At 61.0% G+C, this 20160-nt stretch overlaps 1 protein-coding gene across 7 annotated transcripts in view; it reads left to right on the plus strand.

The window, feature by feature from the left end:
- The window catches only part of HSPG2 (heparan sulfate proteoglycan 2), a 171952-nt gene that overhangs the window by 85509 nt on the left and 66283 nt on the right, over window positions 1-20160 (plus strand). For 4 of the 7 annotated variants that reach the window (XM_065574961.1, XM_065574963.1, XM_065574960.1 and 1 more), the window contains exons 37-48: window positions 831-869; window positions 1975-2076; window positions 3310-3603; window positions 4508-4597; window positions 8175-8258; window positions 9880-9972; window positions 13009-13089; window positions 15398-15628; window positions 15748-15861; window positions 16253-16380; window positions 17120-17206; window positions 19814-19872. In XM_065574961.1, the coding sequence (XP_065431033.1) occupies window positions 831-869; window positions 1975-2076; window positions 3310-3603; window positions 4508-4597; window positions 8175-8258; window positions 9880-9972; window positions 13009-13089; window positions 15398-15628; window positions 15748-15861; window positions 16253-16380; window positions 17120-17206; window positions 19814-19872 (1402 nt within the window). The remainder of the gene's footprint in view (window positions 1-830; window positions 870-1974; window positions 2077-3309; window positions 3604-4507; window positions 4598-8174; window positions 8259-9879; window positions 9973-13008; window positions 13090-15397; window positions 15629-15747; window positions 15862-16252; window positions 16381-17119; window positions 17207-19813; window positions 19873-20160) is intronic. The other 3 variants (XM_065574965.1, XM_008169794.4, XM_065574964.1) reach the window with 2 other exon arrangements.

Raw genomic sequence — 20160 nt, forward strand, 5'->3', positions numbered from 1 at the left:
GCCATTTCTCAGGAGTGCCTGTCGTGTGCCAGCAGTGCCCGCCGTGTGCTGGGAGCACCAGCCATTTCTCAGGAGTGCCCACCGTGTGCTGGCAGTGCCCGCCGTGTGCTTGGAGTGCACCTGTGTGCCGGCAGTGCCCGCCGTGTGCCCGGAGCACAGTCCCACATGGGTCCCGTCCCTGCCCTGGGCTCACAGGCACATTCAGCACAGACTGTGCCGCATGCAGACAGGGCATGCAGGGGATTGCTGGGAGGAGGGCGTCTGGTTCGCGAGTTGGAGGGTGCGGATGAGAGCGGGAGGTGAGTGCGCAGGGAGGGTGAGAAGAATGAATGGCAGGAAGGCTGGGGGCTTGGCAGTGAGAGGAGAAGCTGGAGAGGGCTGTGGAAGAGCCGTGGGACAGGAGGAGCCAGGTTCGCACTCTGCAACTGGCTCCGAGGAGCAGCTGTCCAGCTGAGCCAGACAGGGAGGGGGGCAGATAGTGTGCCAACCATCTGTCACCAGTTCCTGGGCCCCAGGAGTGGGGAGTGCTCTATCCTGACCCCTCCTGTCTGTTGGCCCCATGCTGGCCTGGGGCTTTGCTCAGCCCTGCAGTGGAGTGTCCATGGCAAACCTCTGCTGCCTCAGTCCAGCCTGGCTCGCGGTCAGCACCAGGCCGACAGCTGCTGGGCGGGCGGGGGCGGCTCGGCTATTCAGCCATCTGGAAGGGATTTCCTGCGCGTGGGCGGTTTGGCTGGGCCACGCTGGGTGCAGGTGGGCTCCTGGCGCTGCTCACTTGTCCTCAGTAACCCTGCTCTCTCCTCTCCCTCCCGCTTGCCCCCTCCGTTAAACAGAGAGAAATCTATTTTGCCCGGATGCGCCGTGCGCACAAGGTACTAGGCATGGGCACCGCATGGTGGGGGCGTGAGCATGGAGTGCACCGTGGGGCTGCCGATCTAACCTGCAGCGCGGGCCTGGGGCAGCCAAGCTCTTGGCTCCCAAGGGTCCTGGAGTCCATTGGCCTGGGGCATGTGGCCCTCCTGGATAACCTGGCAAACAGGTCATCCGGGAAGTGGCTGGAAGGGGTGTGACTTACCCACCTGCCAGGGGAGGGGCTCGCCTGCAGGGGGCGTGGCTTACTCACCTTTGAGGGGAAAGGGCCCTGGCTTACCTGCCTGCTGGGGAAGGGGTGTGGCTTATCTCAGCCCCTCTCCCCCATCTTTGGGACAGAGCTAATTACATGGAATTTGCATGTTACTAAGTCCCTGGGGGCATTCGGCCAAACCCAGCGCTGGATTGTCTGGGGTGTCCTGTCAGGGGGCCTTGCCAGTGGGAGGGGAAGGGGCATGGCAGGTTCTGTTGTGGCCAGGATAGCCAGGCCGGGGTGGACGTTGCGCATGCCTTTGCCCGGTGCTTGGCAGAGTAGCACCTGGGGTTTCTAACGAATACTCCAGGCCTCAGAGCCATCTGCCCGGCACCCACCGTGTCCTCGCTCCCAGGGAGATGGCTTGCAGTCACGGGAGCCCCCCAAATTGGGATCCTCATGCCACTGTGCCCTGCTCACCACTGTGGGGCAGGGGAGTCAACGTGTCCCTTTCCCCTCTGAGTCGCCCCCACCAATGCCCCCTCCTGGCCTGGGCATGGTTGAGCCTGGCACTGGGTCCCCAGTGTTCATGGGGGGGACATGCCCAGGGTAACCGGCTCTGGGTGGCATTTTTGAGAGCATGGTAGCTTATAGCGATGACAGCAGCGGACACCTCGGTGCCAGTGTGGCTCTGAGTGGAGAATCCCCTCCCCTCCCCAGGCCAGTGTGCAGAGGCAGTGCCACGGGGACTCGCCCACGTAGCTGCTCATGGAGCTGGAGCATGCAGTGTGTGGCAACCCTGGCCTGTGGCACTGGGCGCAGCCAGGGGCAGGTGGGTGAAGGGTGTGAGGGCTGCTCATGCCCCCTGGCTGGGAGGGCCAGTGGGTTCATAGCCCTCTTGTGCCTCCCATCAGAATGGCACAACCCTTACGGAGGACCAGCTGCGGAAGGCTGTGGCCGCGGGTAGGATCCTGGGCTCTGGAGGGGGCAGCCGCAGGGTCAGACGAGTGGCTAAGGTAATGGGCGGGCATTGGCATTGGCATGGGCATGCTCTGCAGTGATTGGCAGGTCAGAACCCCTGCTTGGACTCTGTGGGGCTAGAACTCAGAGGGGCTGGGACTAGGGGAGGATCTAGGAGGCTTTGCATTATGCTCTTACTCAGTATTTTTCTGTGCTGCCTGTGCCCATCAATCTGCCAAACCTGACCCACTCTCTGACCCAGGCCAGCCAGTCAGTGCCCTGCTCCCCCCATGGCAGCCAGCGCCCAGCCCCACAGCACTCCCTGCCCATTGCAAGCAAGCACCCAACCCTACCCGGCTCCCTGCCATGTGCTGTGTGTTTGGCCCCATGCTGGTGACTCTCCCTGTGACCCATGCACCGGTTTGGGGTCCAGCTGGCCATGGCCCACATTGCACCCCCTTTGGCATTGTGACGGGAGGTGCCCTGGTGCCATTTGCTGGTGCCACGGAAGCTAACTGTTGCACAGCAGCAGGGTGCGGCAGCCCCAGTGCATGGGGGCCGTGCGGAGATGGTGCTGTCCCCACAACCAGAGCCTTGGGCTTCTCCCCAGCTCAGTGGTGGGAACAGCAGGCCAAAGGCAGCCAGGCCATGGCCCTGCCCTACTGGCTGAGGCCAGGTGTCCCAGGCTGGCTATTGCCGTGTGGCATGGAGATCACCCCTAGACTGCCAGGTGCCTAGCTGTGCTCCGAGGAGACGTCCTGCCAACAGCTGCTGCAGGGCACCTGAGCGGGGCCCTCCCTTGAGGCTCCCGCTGCAGGCTGCTTTCAGGGGGTGCTGTTTGGAGACGGCCCAGCATCCCTGGCTCCATCCTGTCCCCATGTGGCATGTGGGTTCGGTACCGCCCTTCCCCAGGCTGGGGCCTGGGTGGGTGGGGGTCAGCGCTGTTCTGGCATGGTGGGTGTGGGATAAGCGCTGCTCTGTCCCGGCATTATGCATGGGTAGTACTTCCCCATCCTGCTGTGGCGTGGTGTGTGGGGTTGGCACTGTGCCTGGCATAGTGTGTGGGGTTGGCACTGTGCCCAGTGTGGGGTTGGTGCTGTGCCTGGCGTGATTTGTGGGGTTGGCGCTGTGCCCAGCGGGGTGTGTGGGGTTGGTGCTGTGCCCAGCGGGGTGTGTGGGGTTGGCACTGTGCCCAGCATGGTGTGTGGGGATGGCACCGCCCGGCATGGCCACTCCCTGCTCTCAGGTCACTCACTGGCTCTCCCTGTCCATCCCCTCCCCGCCCTCAGGCTGACGAAGCGCAGTGGAGGCTGGATGCTGAGATCTGGGAGCTGCTCTCTGGCTTCGCCGTGGGGCAGGTGGCCTCTCCACACAGCACTCCGGCCCCCATGGGTAGGGCCGCCCCAAGACCCCGGGCCCAGCTAGCAGGCCTGCAAGGCCCCCCTGCCGCCCGGCTGGCTCACAGCCCCCCTCCTCGCCCTCTCCTGGCCGCATCTCCCCAGTCCTCCTCCTCCTCGAAGACGTCTTCATCCCCTGCTTCCCTGGCCGCGCCGGGTTCGCCCCTGGCACCGCGGGCCCTGCAGGTACAGCCGTGGCTGTTTGTGACGCTGCTCACGGGCACGGGGGAGCAGGGCAGGGGGCTGCCCTGGCTGGGTTCCCCTCACCTGACTCTGGCTCTTCCCAAGCCCTGGCTCGCTGGCTCCCCCCCTCCCCCGCCAATGCGCCGCACCCTCCCCCTACCCTGTAGTGTGCACCTCAGCCGCTCTCCCTGGCGTGGGGACTCGGAGTGCTCCCCGATACCCCCCTCCCTCCTGCCCCCCTCCTCACCACCCTCCCCCTGCCTTTGCTGCTCTCCCCCACCCTCTCCCCGCCTTCACTGTCCTCCCCCTGCCCTCCCCCACCCTCTCCCTGCCTTCACTGTCCTCCCCCACCTTCACTGTCCACCCCTTGCCCTCCCCCACCTTCACTGTCCACCCCTTGCCCTCCCCCACTTTCACTGCCTTCGCTGCCCTCCCCCACCCTCTCCCTGCCTTCACTGTCCTCACCCTCTCCCTGTCTTCGCCGCCCTCCCTCCACCTTTGCTGCCCTGCCCGTCCTCACTACCCTCCCTGCGCCCTCTTGCTGCCATCCCCCCACCTTTGCCACCCTGCTGAGAAGCCATGGCAGAGCCGCTGGGCTTGTCCAAACCCCTCCCAGGCAGTGCTGGTGCCCAAGGGGATGCCACATGTATGGAGCGGCCCTGGGTCGGCCGTGAAGCTGTTTAAACAGTGTCTGCAAATGGAATCAGTCGTAGGCTCTGCTGCCCCTGTCCGAGGCCCCTCCGGCAGACCAGTGGTCTAAACTCCACCCCACCCGTCTCCGGGGTCTGTGGTCTCCTTCCCCACCAGTCAGTCTATGCCCTGCAATGCTGGCTCGGGCCTATGGCCTTGCCCCCTCAGACGCTGCCTCCCCAACTGAGCCCTCCCTTGGTCTCTTGTGTTGCTAAAGCCCCAGCGGGAAGCATTGCTCGGACCTCGCTCCCAGGAGTCCAGCAACCTCCTCTCCCAGGGCCCCAGGCTTGCTGCTGCGGCTGAGAAGGTACCGGAGGCCAGGGCGTGCCCACCTGCATGGCCTGGGCGGGGCTCTACACGGCAGAGGGGTTTGGTACACACAATGCCGGGGGTGGCACTGCATGTCCCGAGGAATGGCATCTGATACCTGCAGTAGCGTGCCCCGCCCCTGTTCGGAAGGCAGCCGTCTCTCTGGGGTACCGCAGGCCAGAGGCCGATCTCGCGCTCCCGGCGGGGCTCTGCCGGGGTGAACGCGCTTGGGAACGAGAGCTTCGTTTGCCAACTGGATACTATGGCACAGCAGCTCCCCTGGCATCCCCGGCCAGCCCTTCCCAGCTAAGCAGACCTTGCATAGTAGCATGCCCAGGCCTGGGCTGGAGCACCACTGCAGTGGAGCCTAAGGGCCGGATTCAGAGCTGATGTAGATGGTGAAAGCCCAGCACTTTCACCTCATTGACCCAGCCCGTGCATGGCCCTTCCTGCCCATTGCCGGGCCCTGGGAATCTGTCCCGCTCGGGGGTGACGGAGCCTGGCCTGGCTCGGGGCGGTGGAGGTGCCGTCGGGATTGTGTGGTTTGCTGTTGAAGTCCTTGAACTCTGCCTGCGTGTGCATGTGCGGGTGGCTACAGCAGTGCTGTCGTCCCTAACAAGTCTCTGTGGGGCTCCCTGCGGCTGGGAACAGCCGGTGCTCCCTGCTGGTCAACCGCAGACGGACAAGGGGGGACGGGGGTTTCCTAGCTGTGTTCCCTAAGTTGTCCTGCTCTGGGAGGGGATGGGTTAGACTCTCTCCAGGGAGACCCTTCAGCCCCCAGCATCGTAGCCAGGGTCACCCTGCCCCCACAGTGACCAACAGGAGCTCTCCCGCGCAGGCTGCCAGGCATGTCTCCTGTGGTGAGGCTGCCCCTCCGCCCCCAGCTGAGCACGGCTCCAGCCTGCAACGCCCAACCAGGCCGCATTTTTTCTAATGAATAGGAAATTCCACCCATCTGGGAAAACAGCCCCTTGCATCAGGCCAATGCTGGCTCCAGCTTTCCTGCCCCGCCTCTAGGTACCGCTTCATGACAGGCACAGTCTTCAGCATGGCCAGGGCTCCTCCCTCCTGGGGCTAGTGGCAGTGGAGCTAGAGCACAGCTGGGCCATGGCCAGGGGGAGCTCCGGGAAGCTGGGGCACGGATGTGCTCCAGCCTGGCACTGCTGGAGCCTTGGGTACAATCTTAGCTTGGCTCACAGGTGTGATAACTGCACTGGGTCTCGTCCTAGGCCCTAGTGGCCCCTCCCCCCCCTCATTGCAGGGTGACAGGTTTCAGAGCGGAGCCGTGTTAGGCTGTATCCACACAAACAACAAGGAGTCCTTGGGGCACCTTAGAGACTAACACATTTACTTGGCCATAAGCTTTCGTGGGCTAGAACCCACTTCATGAGATGCATGAGGTGAAAAATACAGGAGCAGGTATAAATACATGAAAGGATGGGGGTTGCTTTACCAAGTGTGAGGTCAGGCTAACGAGATAAATCAATTAACAGCAGGATACCAAGGGAGGAAAAATAACTTTTGAAGTGGTAAGAGAGTGGCCCATTACAGACAGTTGACAAGAAGGTGGGAGTAACAGTAGGGAGAAATTAGTATGGGGGAAATTAAGTTTAGGTTTGTAATGACCCAACCACTCCCAGTCTTTAGTCAGGCCTAATCTATGCAGGGCCGGCTCTAGGATTTTTGCCGCCCAAAGCAAAAACAATTTTGCCCCCCCCCCTTATTTAATTACCCCACCCCCGACCCCGCTTCAACTCCGCCCCTTCCCCAAATCCCCAGCCCTGCTTCCTCCCCCCAGGCTCTCAAGCCTAGGGAGAGAGGGGAAGAAGCCGCACTGCGCCGCGGCCACTCGGAGTCTCCCCCCCTCCCAGGTTTGAAAGCCTGGGAGGGAGGGGAAGACTCCGAGTGGCTGCGGCGCGGGCGCCGCTTCTCCCCCTCCTTCCCAGGCTCTCAAGTCTGGGAGGGAGGGGGAGCAGTTTCGCGCGCTGCGGCCGCTTGGGATCTCCCCCTCCCTCCCAGGTTTGAGAGCCTGGGAGGGAGGGGGAGCAGCGGCGCGCGAAATGGCCGCTCGGGATCTCCCCCTCCCTCCCAGGTTTGAGAGCCTGGGAGGGAGGGGGAGTAGCGGCGCGCGAATCAGCTGTTTCGCGCGCTGTGGCAGCAGCAGCGGAGGTGAGCTAGAGCGGCCGGGGCACATTTTTAGGGGCGGCATTCTGGCGCCGGCCATGCCGCCCCTAAAAATGTGCCGCCCCAAGCACCAGCTTATTTTGCTGGTGCCTTGAGCCGGCCCTGAATCTATGGTATCTAGTTTGCAAATTAATTCCAGTTCTGCAGCTTCATGTTGGAGTCTGGTTTTGAAGTTTTTTTGTTGAAGAATTGCCACTTTGAGGTCCTCGCTTACAGACGGCCCCACAACCTGAAGCAAATACTCACCAGCAACTACGCACCACACAACAAAAACACCAACCCAGGAACAAAACCCTGCTACTAACCCCAGTGCCAACTCTGTCCACATATCTATTCAAGGGATACGATCATAGGACCTAATCACATTACCCACGCCATCAGGGGCTCATTCACCTGCACATCTACAATGTGATATATGCCATCATGTGCCAGCAATGCCCCCCTGCCATGTACATTGGCCAAACCGGACAGTCTCTACACAAAAGAATAAATGGACACAAATCTGACATCAGGAATCATAACATTCAAAAACCACTGGTCACTCAGTAACAGACCTAAAAGTGGCAATTCTTCAACAACAAAAACTTTAAAACCAGACTCCAACATGAAGCTGCAGAACTGGAATTAATTTGCAAACTAGATACCATAGATTAGGCCTGACTAAAGACTGGGAGTGGTTGGGTCATTACAAACCTAAACTTAATTTCCCCCATACTAATTTCTCCCTACTGTTACTCCCACCTTCTTGTCAACTGTCTGTAATGGGCCACTCTCTTACCACTTCAAAAGTTATTTTTCCTCCCTTGGTATCCTGCTGTTAATTGATTTATCTCGTTAGCCTGACCTCACACTAGGTAAAGCAATCCCCAACCTTTCATGTATTTATACCTGCTCCTGTATTTTTCACCTCATGCATCTCATGAAGTGGGTTCTAGCCCACAAAAGCTTATGGCCAAATAAATGTGTTAGTCTCTAAGGTGCCACAAGGACTCCTGGTTTTTTTCTCCCCCATTGTTAGTCTGCACTCGGGAAGGCAGCAGGGATAGCAGGGGGCGCTGCAGGTGGGATGGAAGGGCATCAGCAGGGCTGCAATGCAAAGGTGGTGCCCCTGCCCATGGGCACCACTGCCTCGCAGCCTAGGCGTAGATTAGAATGAGTGATGCAGAGCAGGAGCGAGGGCTGCCAACCCCAGGATGCCTGGGAGCTGGCACACACCACTCCTGTCTCACCCATGGCCTTTCCCATGGGGGCACGGCTTGTGGTGCCATCTCAGTGCCACGCCCGTGCTTTGTGTGGCTCCCCTCTGCTCTCCTGCAGCTGGCCAGGTGGGGACGCTCAGCTGTGCCCCCTTTGTGACACGGTGCCATGTGCCCATCTCTCTCCTCTCCCAGTATTCTCTCGTCTACAAGGGTTTCTCTCTGCTTCCTGAAAGTGTTTTCTACTGGCAGCTTCCCGGCACCTTCCTAGGGGACAAGGTAACTGCACTCTGTTCTGGGGAGGGGAAGCACCGCTGGCAGCAGCCACTTTGATCTAGGTCCAGAATGGGGGTGCTGGGATCTGGGGTTCGGCTAATCCCTTGTCCTCGAGCACTGGGTTGTGTGGCTGAGCAGAGCTCCGATGCCCATGGCAGAGTGGCCTTGGGGAGCCCCCTGCCTTGATACCCTGTGCTATTCCCCACTGGTTCTGCCTGTCGGAGCCTGTAGTCCTGGGGAAGGGCCTGTCCTCTTCTGGGGAGCAAGAGGCTCTGGGCTTTGCCTTGAGGGCTCCAAGGAGGAGCGTCGTACTCTCCAGAGCTGTAGATCTCCAAGAAGTCCCCTTCATTTCATCGGCTCCAAGGCCAGGAGGGACCATTGTGATCATCTGGCCCAGAGGGTCCCAAACTCTGCCCTGAGGCCCCCACATGCAGCGGTATTTGGCGCTGCAGCCACCGTTAGCACTTCAGGAGGAAAATTAGTCACCTGAATGATTAGAGACCCATAAACTCCAACCCTGTAAATAAACCATATGTGTGTTACCATGATGGTCCCAATCACACCTTGTCAAGGCAGAAACAGAGCAGCACTGCCGAGCCCCAGTCCCTGGGGGGCTGATACTCCAAGGGGCCTGATTGCCTTGGATTGCAGGGTGCAGCGGCTCGGGGCGGGAATGGCCGGGAACCTTCCAGCCTCCGGGAGCTGTCACCTCTTGGGGCCAGCCCCTTCTCGCCCTCTGCTTAGTAGCTCCACTTCTCTGTCTGCCACCTGCCGGAGGCGCTGTGCCCCTCTGGCCCTGGGCAAGGCCATCTCTGGGCACCACTCTGCCAGCAGGGGGGCTGGCGGCCAGCTCCACACACACGACTCCTCATTGCTTGTCCACTTCCCAGTCAGACATGGCAGCACTGGGTGCCCTGTTAGTGAGACAGGACCTGCTGGGGGTGTGTGACTCGAGCTGTTCGGGGGGCAGCTGAACCTTTAAATTGTGCCCCCCACTACCAACATATACATTGGGGGGGGGCAATGCCCCCAACCTCTGCCTGTGGTTGCGTCAGTAGAGTACCCGGGACTGTGTCGTAGCCCGCCTTTGGGGTGCATCCCACAGTTTGGGAACCCATGATCTAGCCTGACCCCCTGGATAGCCCAGGCCAAAGACCTGCCCCACAGGAATTCCTAGAGCGGGTCTGTTAGAGAAACAGCCAGGCTGGATTTCCAATGGTCAGAGCTGGAGAATCCACCGGGAAATGGGTCCGAGGGTTAATTACCCTCACACATGTGCTCCCACTGCTGGACTGAGGAGCCTGTTAGTAAATCTTTGTTCCCCATGCAGGTCCTTACAGCCTGCGGTCAAGGCCCTCTGAGCCGGCTCCTTGTCAGGCTAAGGAGATGGAGCTCCCTGGGTCGATCACTGTCGGGCAGGTTTTTGATCCTTCCCCCTGCCCTGCCCCTCTCCTCGTCCCTAGTGCCCCCCTACTGGGCTGACCAAACCAGCCCCAGGGCAGACTCACTTGAGGGACCCTTGGCCTGGCTGGTGGCACAAAGCCCCACCCTGCATGGCCAGGCCAGGGCACCACCGAGTCAGAGCTGAGGTGCTGCAACCTGTGCTGTTCCCTTGCTTTCTCAGGTTGGCTCCTATGGTGGGCGGCTGCGCTACACCCTCTCCTACAGCTCTGGGGGGAGGAGTGCCCCGCTGCCGGATGCCGACGTGCAGATCACGGTAAGGGCTGCCTGGGATGGGGGGGGGGGGCTGCCTGGGACAGGACAGTGGGGGGTCTGGGAGGCATATGGGCTGTCTGGGATGGGAAGGGGGCTGTCTGGGTGACGGGGTGTCTGGGAGCAGGGGTCTGCAATCGAGGGGCATGCGGAGAGCTGGGAGAAGGGAGGCTGGGATAGAAGGCAGGGAACACAAGTCAGAACAGGGAAAGGTCAAGGTAATGATGCTGCCTTTGGTGGGACACTTCTGAGAGTGTCAATTCGGGACAAACTGCTTAAAGCAGGGCAGTTACAGCCCAAGTCTGGGGTTTCTTCACTTCTAAGGCACCAAACCAGCCAGCCAGAGAGGACTTTGGTCTCACCCCACTGGCGAACCACACGTCACACAAGCAATTCTCTTAGACCCTCCAGTTTCCCAGTATCACTACCAGTGCCACTCATTATGGGGATGAATTATTATGAAAACCAATGCCCCAGTAAAAGGAAAAAAGGTCTCCCGATCCCAAAGGACCAAGCCACAGACCCAGGTCAATATACCAGTCAGATCTTACCCACAAATCACGCTGTTGCCAATCCTTTTGGATCTAAAATCTAAAGGTTTATTCATAAAATTAAATTAAATAACTTAAATAAATAAATAATATATGGAGATATACCTATCTCATAGAGCTGGAAGGGACCCTGAAAGGTCATCGAATCCAGCCCCCTGTCTTCACTAGCAGGACCAAGTACTGATTTTGCCCCAGATCCCTAAGTGGCTCCCTCAAGGATTGAACTCACTACCCTGGGTTTAGCAGGCCAATGCTCAAACCTAGAATTGGTTAAATAGAATCAATTACATACAGTAATGGCAAAGTTCTTGGTTCAGGCTTGTAGCAGTGATGGAATAAATTGCAGGTTCAAATCAAGTCTCTAGAACATCCACAGCTGGGATGGGTCATTCAGTCCTTTGTTCAGAGCTTCAGTTTGTAGCAAGGTTCCTCCAGAGGCAAGAAGCCAAATGGAGGGGTTTCCAGGGCCTTTTATATTCTCTGCCTGTGGAAGGACACCCCTCCCTTCTTACTGTGGAAAATCACAGCAGCAAGGTGGACCCTGGAGTCACATGGGCAAATCAAATGTCCATGCATGACTCAGTGTGCAAGCCGAAGCCATTGTTCACATGTTAGTTTGAAAGTGGAAACTCAGATGTGGATTGGTGTCTCTCAAAGTCCATTGTTAGTTAAGTGTTTCTTGATTGGGCACTTACTGAAAATAGTCCTTTCTCAAGTATCAGAGGGGTAGCCGTGTTAGTCTGAATCTGTAAAAAGCAACAGAGGGTCCTGTGGCACCTTTGAGACTAACAGAAGTACTGGGAGCATAAGCTTTCGTGGGTCAGAACCTCACTTCTTCAGATGCAAGTAATGGAAATCTCTAGAGGCAGGTATATATCAGTGTGGAGATAACGAGGTTAGTTCAATCAGGGAGGGTGAGGTGCTCTGCTAGCAGTTGAGGTGTGAACACCAAGGGAGGAGAAACTGTTTCTGTAGTTGGATAGCCATTCACAGTCTTTGTAATATACAAAAACCTGTAGGAGAACACTTCAACCTCCCTGGCCACACAATAGCAGATGTAAAGGTAGCCATCTTACAGCAAAAAAACTTCAGGACCAGACTCCAAAGAGAAACTGCTGAGCTCCAGTTCATTTGCAAATTTGACACCATCAGATCAGGATTAAACAAAGACTGTGAATGGCTATCCAACTACAGAAACAGTTTCTCCTCCCTTGGTGTTCACACCTCAACTGCTAGCAGAGCACCTCACCCTCCCTGATTGAACTAACCTCGTTATCTCCACACTGATATATACCTGCCTCTAGAGATTTCCATTACTTGCATCTGAAGAAGTGAGGTTCTGACCCACGAAAGCTTATGCTCCCAGTACTTCTGTTAGTCTCAAAGGTGCCACAGGACCCTCTGTTGCTTTCTCAAGTAGTTGACCAAATGCTTCACTGAGGCTACTTGGAATCAAATACATTTGAGTTACAAGTACATAGCCCATATTCATAACTTCAACTACAAAATGATACACACAGATACACACATACAGATAGCATAATCATAACCAGCAAATCATAACCTTTTTATAGACATCTCACACGACAACCTCTGTACAATATTGCTGCAGATATATAACAGTGGTTGCAACAATGATCTCTACAGTCACAGTTTATGTCAATAACGTCACAGATGGGTTTGATGTATTGAAGTCAGCAGGGCCTGGTGAAATGCACCCTGGGGCATGTAGGGAACTAGCTGAAGCCAGCTGGGAACCGATAGCGACTGTCTTGGAGAACTCCCCAAGGACAGGTGAGGTCCCAGAGGACCGGAAATGCGCAGCCTAGTACCTACCTTTGAAAAGGGGAACAGAAAGGACCTGGGGAATTACAGCCCAGGCAGCCTAACTTCAATACCCGGAGAGATACTGGAACAAATGATTCCAGATCAATCTGTGAGCACCTCGAGGGCAGTAAGGCGATGAGGAACAGCCAGCATTGATCTGTCAAGAACAAATCATGGCAAAGCCGCCTAATTTCCTTCTCTGACGGGGCACTGGCCTAGTGGATGGGGGAAGCTGTAGGTGTGGCACGTCTCAATTTCACTAAGGGATCTGGCACAGTCCCACATGACAGTCTCATAAGCAAACTAGGGAAAGGTGGGCTAGATGAAACTACTCTAAGGTGAGTGCTTTAGAAAGGGGCAGCGGTACCCCGGCACAGAGACAGGCCCTTGAAATCTCCCCCTACAGGGAGGGGCTACATGGGGGAGAGGTGTCCAGGCAGGCTGGGTGAGGAGAGGCCAGCGCCTGCTGGGGGGAGCGCTCACAGCACAAGGGCTCTGTAGGTGAGTGGAAGGGGGCTGGCATCTGATGGAGGAAGAGGATCAGAACAGGTCCAGGACGGACTGGCACGGCGAGTGCAGGGAGTGCCCTGCCAACCTGGAGGAGAGGGTGTCCAGAGCCCAGCCTGGTGGTCTGACCAGCCTCCTCTCCTTGCTGTCTGCAGGGCAACGACATCACGCTGGTGGCCTACCAGCCTGAGCTGCTGCCGCGCGACCGGCGGAGCTTCGAGATCATCCTCCGGGAGGTGAGGGCATGGCTCGCAGGGTGTACTGCTCTGGCCCCCCGGCCCTGCCTTGCCAGCGCGATATCGAACCCTGCCCCCCCCAGCCCGTCCTGTCTTGCCAGCGTGATACTGCCCTAGCCCCCCCCCCAGTCCTGCCTTGCCAGCGCGATACCGAACCCTGCCCCCCCCGCCCGTCCTGTCTTGCCAGCGTGGTACTGCCCTAGCCCCCCCCCCCCGGTCCTGCCTTGCCAGCGCGATACCGAACCCTGCCCCCCCGCCCGTCCTGTCTTGCCAGCGTGGTACTGCCCTAGTCCCCCCCCCCACCCCCCCCCCGGTCCTGCCTTGCCAGCGCGATACCGAACCCTGCCCCCCCGCCCGTCCTGTCTTGCCAGCGTGGTACTGCCCTAGCCCCCCCCCCCACTGGTCCTGCCTTGCCAGCACGATACCGAACCCTGCCCCCCCGCCCGTCCTGTCTTGCCAGCGTGATACTGCCCTAGGCCCCCCCCTCCCCCGGTCCTGCCTTGCCAGCGCGATACCGAACCCTGCCCCCCCACCCGTCCTGTCTTGCCAGCGTGGTATTGCCCTAGCCCCCCCCGGTCCTGCCTTGCCAGTGCGATACCGAACCCTGCCCCCCCCCGCCCATCCTGTCTTGCCAGCGCGGTACCGAACCCTGCCCCCCACCAGTCCTGCCTTGCCAGCGTGATACTGAACCCTGCCCGCCCCCGGCCTATCTTGCTAGCATGGTACTGCCCCAGCCCTGCCTTGCCAGCGTGGTACTGCCCTAGCCCCCCGGCCAGTGCGGTACCGAACCCTGTCCCCCCCCCCCCGCCCTGGTCCTGCCTTGCCAGTCCAGTACTGAACCCTGCCCCCCTCCCACCGGTCCTGTCTTGCCAGCATGGTAGTGCCCTAGCCCCCCGTCCTGCCTTGCCAGCACGGTACCGAACCCTGCCCTCCCCCCGGTCCTGTCTTGCCAGCATGGTACTGCCCTAGCCCCCCGTCCTGCCTTGCCAGCGCGGTACCGAACCCTGCCCCCCCACCCGTCCTGTCTTGCCAGCGTGGTACTGCCCTAGCCCCCCCCCCAGTCCTGCCTTGCCAGTGCGATACTGAACCCTGCCCCCCCCCCCGCCCGACCTGTCTTGCCAGCATGGTACCGCACCCCCACCCCCAGTCCTGCCTTGCCAGCATGGTACTGCCCTAGCCCCCCGTCCTGCCTTGCCAGCGCGGTACCGAACCCTGCCCACCCCCGGTCCTGTCTTGCCAGTGTGGTACTGCCCCAGCCCTGCCTTGCCAGCTCAGTACTGCCCCAGCCCCTCCTTCCTGCTCCTGCCTTGCCAGCTTGGTACCGCACCCCCACCCCCCAGCCCTGCCTTGCCAGCGTGGTACCACCCCAGCCCCCCTCCCACCTTGCCAGGGTGGTACCGCCCCTGCCCCCCAGTCCCCACCTCGCAAGGGTGGTACCGCGCCTACCCCACTGGCATGGTACCATACCCACCCCACCCCCATCCAGCCCCACCTGGCCGGCATGGTACTGGTCCTGCCCCCACCTCTCTGGCATGCTAGTCCCCCCGAACCAGCACCTGCCTCGGCCCCACCTCAGCCCTGCCCCAACCCCATCCCCACCTTGCCTCCGCCCCTGCCCCCACCCCTGATCAGCCCTGCCTTGCCCTCGCCCCTGCCTCACCAGCAGGGGGCCACCCCTGCCTCATCTCCAACCCGACCCTGCCTCTCTGGCATTGTACTGTGCCTGCCCCCACCTCACCTCACCCCACTCTTGCCTTGCCCCCACTCCCGCCTTCTCCTCACTAGCATCAAACCACCCTCGACCTTGCCCCACTGGAATGTACCACCTCACCCCCCCGCCTCCCGACATTGTCCCCCTGCCCCCTCTCCCAGTACACCCCTCCTCTCCGGTTGGAGCCCCCCGCCCTATGAGCACTGGGTTCAGTGATCCACTGACGGGTCCCTGGGCCTGGGGAAGGTGCAGTGGGGCTCCTGGGCTCCCCTGGACTGAAGCCACTGGCACCCCCATGTCAAGCCCACCCACCCGCCTGTGCCAGGAGGGGGCATGTCCCGAGGGGCTGGGCTGGGATGCCCTCCGGCTCCATGGGGCTGGGCTCTCGTCTGAGCTAGGTTCAGTCTCCATTCGTGCCATGGCGGAGTCTCTGCCCAGAGCCCCCTCCAGCCCCTGCTGCATGAATCCAAGGCAGCCTGGCTGAGCCAAGGTCCGTGGTGCCAGCACATGGGCTTCCCTGCTGGGTGGCCCCGCTGCCCTTGCCTCAGAGCTCGGTGGGCTTCTGGCCAGGCGTGACTCTGCCCCTCTCCCCCACAGCAATACTGGAAGCGGCCCGACGGGCAGCATGCCACCCGAGAGCACCTGATGATGGCGCTGGCCGACCTGGACGAGATCCTCATCCGCGCCACCTACTCCACCGACATGGTGTCGGCCAGCATTGCTGGTGTCAGCATGGAGACTGCTGTGCCCACCTACAGCAGCCTGCCACGGGCACTGGAGGTGGAGGAGTGCCGCTGCCCGCCTGGGTACCGAGGCCTCTCCTGCCAGGTGAGGGGGCCCCTTGCCGACCCACATCCCCTGGCTTGGGGCCTGGCAGCTGTGCCTGCTCTGGGGGCGAGGCCCCGGCCGGCTGTATTGCAGGGTGACGCTGTCTCTCTCCCCTGCAGGACTGTGCTGCTGGCTACACTCGCACAGGAGGTGGCCTGTACCTCGGGCACTGCGAGCTGTGTGAGTGCAATGGCCACTCGGACTCCTGTCACCCGGAGACGGGGGCCTGCTCGGTGAGTGACCAGCGTGGTGCCCCCCGGGGCCTGCCCGCCGGCTGGAGCAGCCTTTCCACCCCGCCTCGCAGAAGCAGACACTCTTATTCCTTCTGGGGTCCCCCTGGTCACTGCCATAGGCCAGGTGGATGCCCCAACGTGGGCTGAGAGAAGGGCTGAGACTCCCTCTGGTCCCCCTGGACCTACCTGCGCTGGGCCAGAGCCCCTGGCTTCCTGGGCTTGCACTCTGTGACTCAGGGAGGATCCCCATCTACCCCCTGCCTCCTGCCCCACCCTAGAGGAGGACTGTGCCCCAGGGCAAGCCCCTCGCTATGACCCCTCCTCCCCCAGTGGCTGGGTGTGTCGCTAGCCCTGGTGCACACAGCGCTGTGAGCTCTGTCCCTCTTCCCAGAACTGCTTACACAACGCGGCCGGGGAGTTCTGCGACCAGTGTGCCCCTGGCTACTACGGTGACGCCACCGCCGGGACCCCCGAGGACTGCCAGCCTTGCGCCTGCCCACTCTCCGAGCCTGAGAACCAGTGAGTAGCTGTTAACACTGGGGCTCAGCCCCTGCCAGCAAGGGGCCAGGCCAGGCCTGGGCAGGGCGGAGGTGGAGGTGGAGCGAGGATGTATAGAGGAGGTGCCAGTTGCTGGCTGCCCTATTGCCAGCCAGGTCTGTCGGCGTCTCAGCACCAGCCCTACTGCTGCTGCCAGCCAGTGTTTCTTGGCAGGGCCCCTGAGAGTCTGTCCTGGGGGTGATCCTGAGGGCTCTGTGGTTCACTCAACCTTGTGTGTCTGATAGCTTGGGGGGTATACAGCGGGGACAAGGCCGCTCTTCCTAGGGCAGGGGGCAGGAGGCACTGTTCCCGGGGCAGGGCTCTGTTCCTGTGGTGGTTCCGGTGTGGCGGAGGCAGGGGGCGCTGTTCCCAGGATGGCTCAGTGGAGGTGGGAGGGGGCGCTGTTCCCGGAATGGTTTCGCGGGGGCAGGGGTGGTTGTTCCCGGGGCGGCTGAGCAGGGGTGGGGCTCTGTTCCTGTGGTGGTTCCGGTGTGGCGGAGGCAAGGGGCGCTGTTCCCAGGATGGCTCAGTGGAGGTGGGAGGGGGCGCTGTTCCCGGAATGGTTTCGCGGGGGCAGGGGTTGTTGTTCCCGGGGCAGCTGAGCAGGGGTGGGGCTCTGTTCCTGCAGTGGTTCCAGGGTGGTGGAGGCAGGGGGCACTGTTCCTGGGGTGGGGGTGGGTGCTGTTCCCGGTCGGGCGCTCAGGTCTCTCTCTCCCTGCAGGTTCTCGCGGACGTGTGAGAGCCTGGGGGCGGGCGGCTATCGCTGCTCGGCCTGCGAGCCTGGCTACACTGGCCAGTACTGCGAGCAGTAAGTCTTTCCCCTAGGGCTGCCACCCAGCCAGTTTTCCCCCAGACAGTCTGGGTTTTGGCTTGTGTAGCCTGGTGCCATTTGACAAGCCCCCCCCCTCCTATTTTTTAAAATCTGGGGTGGGGGGGGGAGAGGCAGAGCAGGGGCAGGGACTTGGGGGAGGAGGTGGAGAAGGGGTGGGACTTGGGGGAGGAGGTGGAGAAGGGGTGGGACTTGGGGGAGGAGGTGAGAAAAGGGCAGGGCCTTGGGGAAAGAGGCACAGCGGGAGGGGACTTGGGGGAGGATGTGGAGAAGGGGCGGGGCATTGGGGGAAGAGGCAGAGAAGGGGCGGGGGCTTGGAGGAGGAGGTGGAGAAGGGGCGGGCTTGGGGGAGGAGATGGAGAAGGGGCGGGGCTTGGGGGAAGAGGCGGAGAAGGGGCAGGGCCTTGGGGGAAGAGGCAGAGAAGGGGTGGGGCTTGGGGAGAAGGTGGAGAAGGGGCGGGGCTTGGGGGAAGAGGAGGAACGGGAGGGGACTTGGAGGAGGAGGTGGAGAAGGGACGGGGCTTGGGGGAAGAGGAGGAATGTGAGGGGACTTGGGGGAAGAGGCGGAGAAGGGGTGGGTCTTGGAGGAGGAGGTGGAGAAGGGACGCGGCATTGGGGGAAGAGGCGGAGAAGGGGCGGGGCATTGGGGGAAGAGGCGGAGAAGGGGCGGGGCCTTGGGGGAAGAGGCGGAGAAGGGGTGGGGCTTGGGGGAGGAGGTGGAGAAGGGGTGGGACTTGGGGGAGGAGGTGAGAAAAGGGCAGGGCCTTGGGGAAAGAGGCACAGCGGGAGGGGACTTGGGGGAGGATGTGGAGAAGGGGCGGGGCATTGGAGGAAGAGGCAGAGAAGGGGCGGGGGCTTGGAGGAGGAGGTGGAGAAGGGGCGGGCTTGGGGGAGGAGATGGAGAAGGGGCGGGGCTTGGGGGAAGAGGCGGAGAAGGGGCAGGGCCTTGGGGGAAGAGGCAGAGAAGGGGTGGGGCTTGGGGAGAAGGTGGAGAAGGGGCGGGGCTTGGGGGAAGAGGAGGAACGGGAGGGGACTTGGAGGAGGAGGTGGAGAAGGGACGGGGCTTGGGGGAAGAGGAGGAATGGGAGGGGACTTGGGGGAAGAGGCGGAGAAGGGGTAGGGCCTTGGGGGAAGAGGCGGAGAAGGGACGGGGCTTGGGGGAGGAGGTGGAGAAGGGGCGGAGCATTGGGGGAAGAGGCAGAGAAGGGGCGGGGGCTTGGAGGAGGAGGTGGAGAAGGGGCGAGGCATTGGGGGGAAGAGGAGGAACGGGAGGGGACTTGGGGGAGGAGGTGGAGAAGGGGCGGAGCATTGGGGGAAGAGGCAGAGAAGGGGCGGGGCATTGGGGGAAGAGGCAGAGTAGGGGGCAGGACCTCAAAGGAAGAGGCGGGGCAGGGCTTCTGGGATTTGGTTTCCAGCCATTAGAAAGGTGGCAACTCTGTTGTCCCCTGAGCTCCCAGCTGCCCTGGGTCGGGGCTCAGCCCATGGAGCCTGGCCGCATTGCGCCTGGAGCCCGGGGGGGCTGTGCACACTGGGGCAATAACTGCTTCCCACGCTCCTGAGTCCCAGCCTGCAGCGCCGAGGCGCAGCAGACACAAGGCTTTGTTAGGGTGACCCTGCGTCCGGTTTTCAACACTGTTAAAAGTCTGGTCGGCGGTGCTGCAGCCTAAGGCAGGCTAGTCCCTACCTGTCCTGGGGCACCGCGCTGCTTCCGGAAGCGGCCAGCAGGTACGGCTCTGCGGGGAGGGGGTGGCATGGGGCTCCGTGCGCTGCCCCCGCCCCAAGCACCCCCACTTAGGAGCCAGACCCGCTGGCCACTTCCGGGGCGTAGCATGGAGCCAGGAGCAGCAGGCAGCCTGCCTTAGCCCCACTGCGCCGCTGACTGGGAACTGCCCAAGGTAAGCCCCAACCCCCAGGCCTGAGCCCCTCCTCAAACCCAGAGCCCCCTCCTGCACCCCTAACCCCTCATCCACAGCCCCAGCCCAGAGCCCATACCCCTTCCTGCACCCCAGCCCTGAGCCCCCCAAACCTGGAGCCCCTTCCTGCACCCCAAAACCCTCATCCCCAGCCTCATCCCAGAACCCACACCCCCAGCCCAGAACCCAGACCCTCCCACATCCCAACCTCCTGCCTCAACCCGCAGCCCCCTCCCACATTCTGAATCCCTCAGCCCCAGCCTGGAGCTCCCTCTTGCACCCCAAACCCCTTATCCGCAGCCCCACCCCAAAGACTGCAACCCCAGCCGGAGCCCTCACCCGCACCCCAACTCCCTGCCCCAGTCCAGAGCCCCCCCCACATTCCCATTTAGAGCCCTCATCCCCTCCAGCACCCCAACCCCAGCCCAGTGAAAGTGAGTGAGGGTGGGGGAGAGCGAGCCACCGAGGGAGGGGGAATGTAATGAGCAGAAGGTGGGGCCTCGGGGAAGGGGTGGGATGGGGGCGGGGCCTCAGAAGGGAGGGGCTAGGGTGTTTGGTTTTGTGCCAATAGAAAGTTGGCAACCCTAGGCTTTGTGTGGAACCCCCCCACCCAATAATCATGCTCCCCTGGGAGACCAGTGCCCCCTTCACCTGTCTCTCCTGCTCCCCACAGATGTGCACCAGGCTATGTGGGGAACCCCAGCGTGCGGGGGCAGAAGTGTGTACCTGTGGGTAAGTGCAGGGCCAGGCACTGGTGGCAGAAGGACAAGGGCTAGTAGCCTGAGATGGTGAAGGTCCCTTGCCCCTGTCCAGGCTCAGTAGCCAGCAATTTGCTATGTTCACTGGAGTTACCAGCAGCTCAGTTTAAACACAATGGTGCATTGGGTTAGATTAAAAATCAAACCAGTTTATTTAACTGCAGCCTGGTGGATTTGAAGTGAGTACTAGTGTAAGGCATCAGTCAGAAATGGGTCCAAGAAACATAAATATAAACCCCTTTCTACCAGCTACAACTGAGTG

This window comes from Chrysemys picta, chromosome 21 (assembly GCF_011386835.1).
Source record: "Chrysemys picta bellii isolate R12L10 chromosome 21, ASM1138683v2, whole genome shotgun sequence".
In the NCBI taxonomy this organism is placed as follows: domain Eukaryota; kingdom Metazoa; phylum Chordata; order Testudines; family Emydidae; genus Chrysemys; species Chrysemys picta.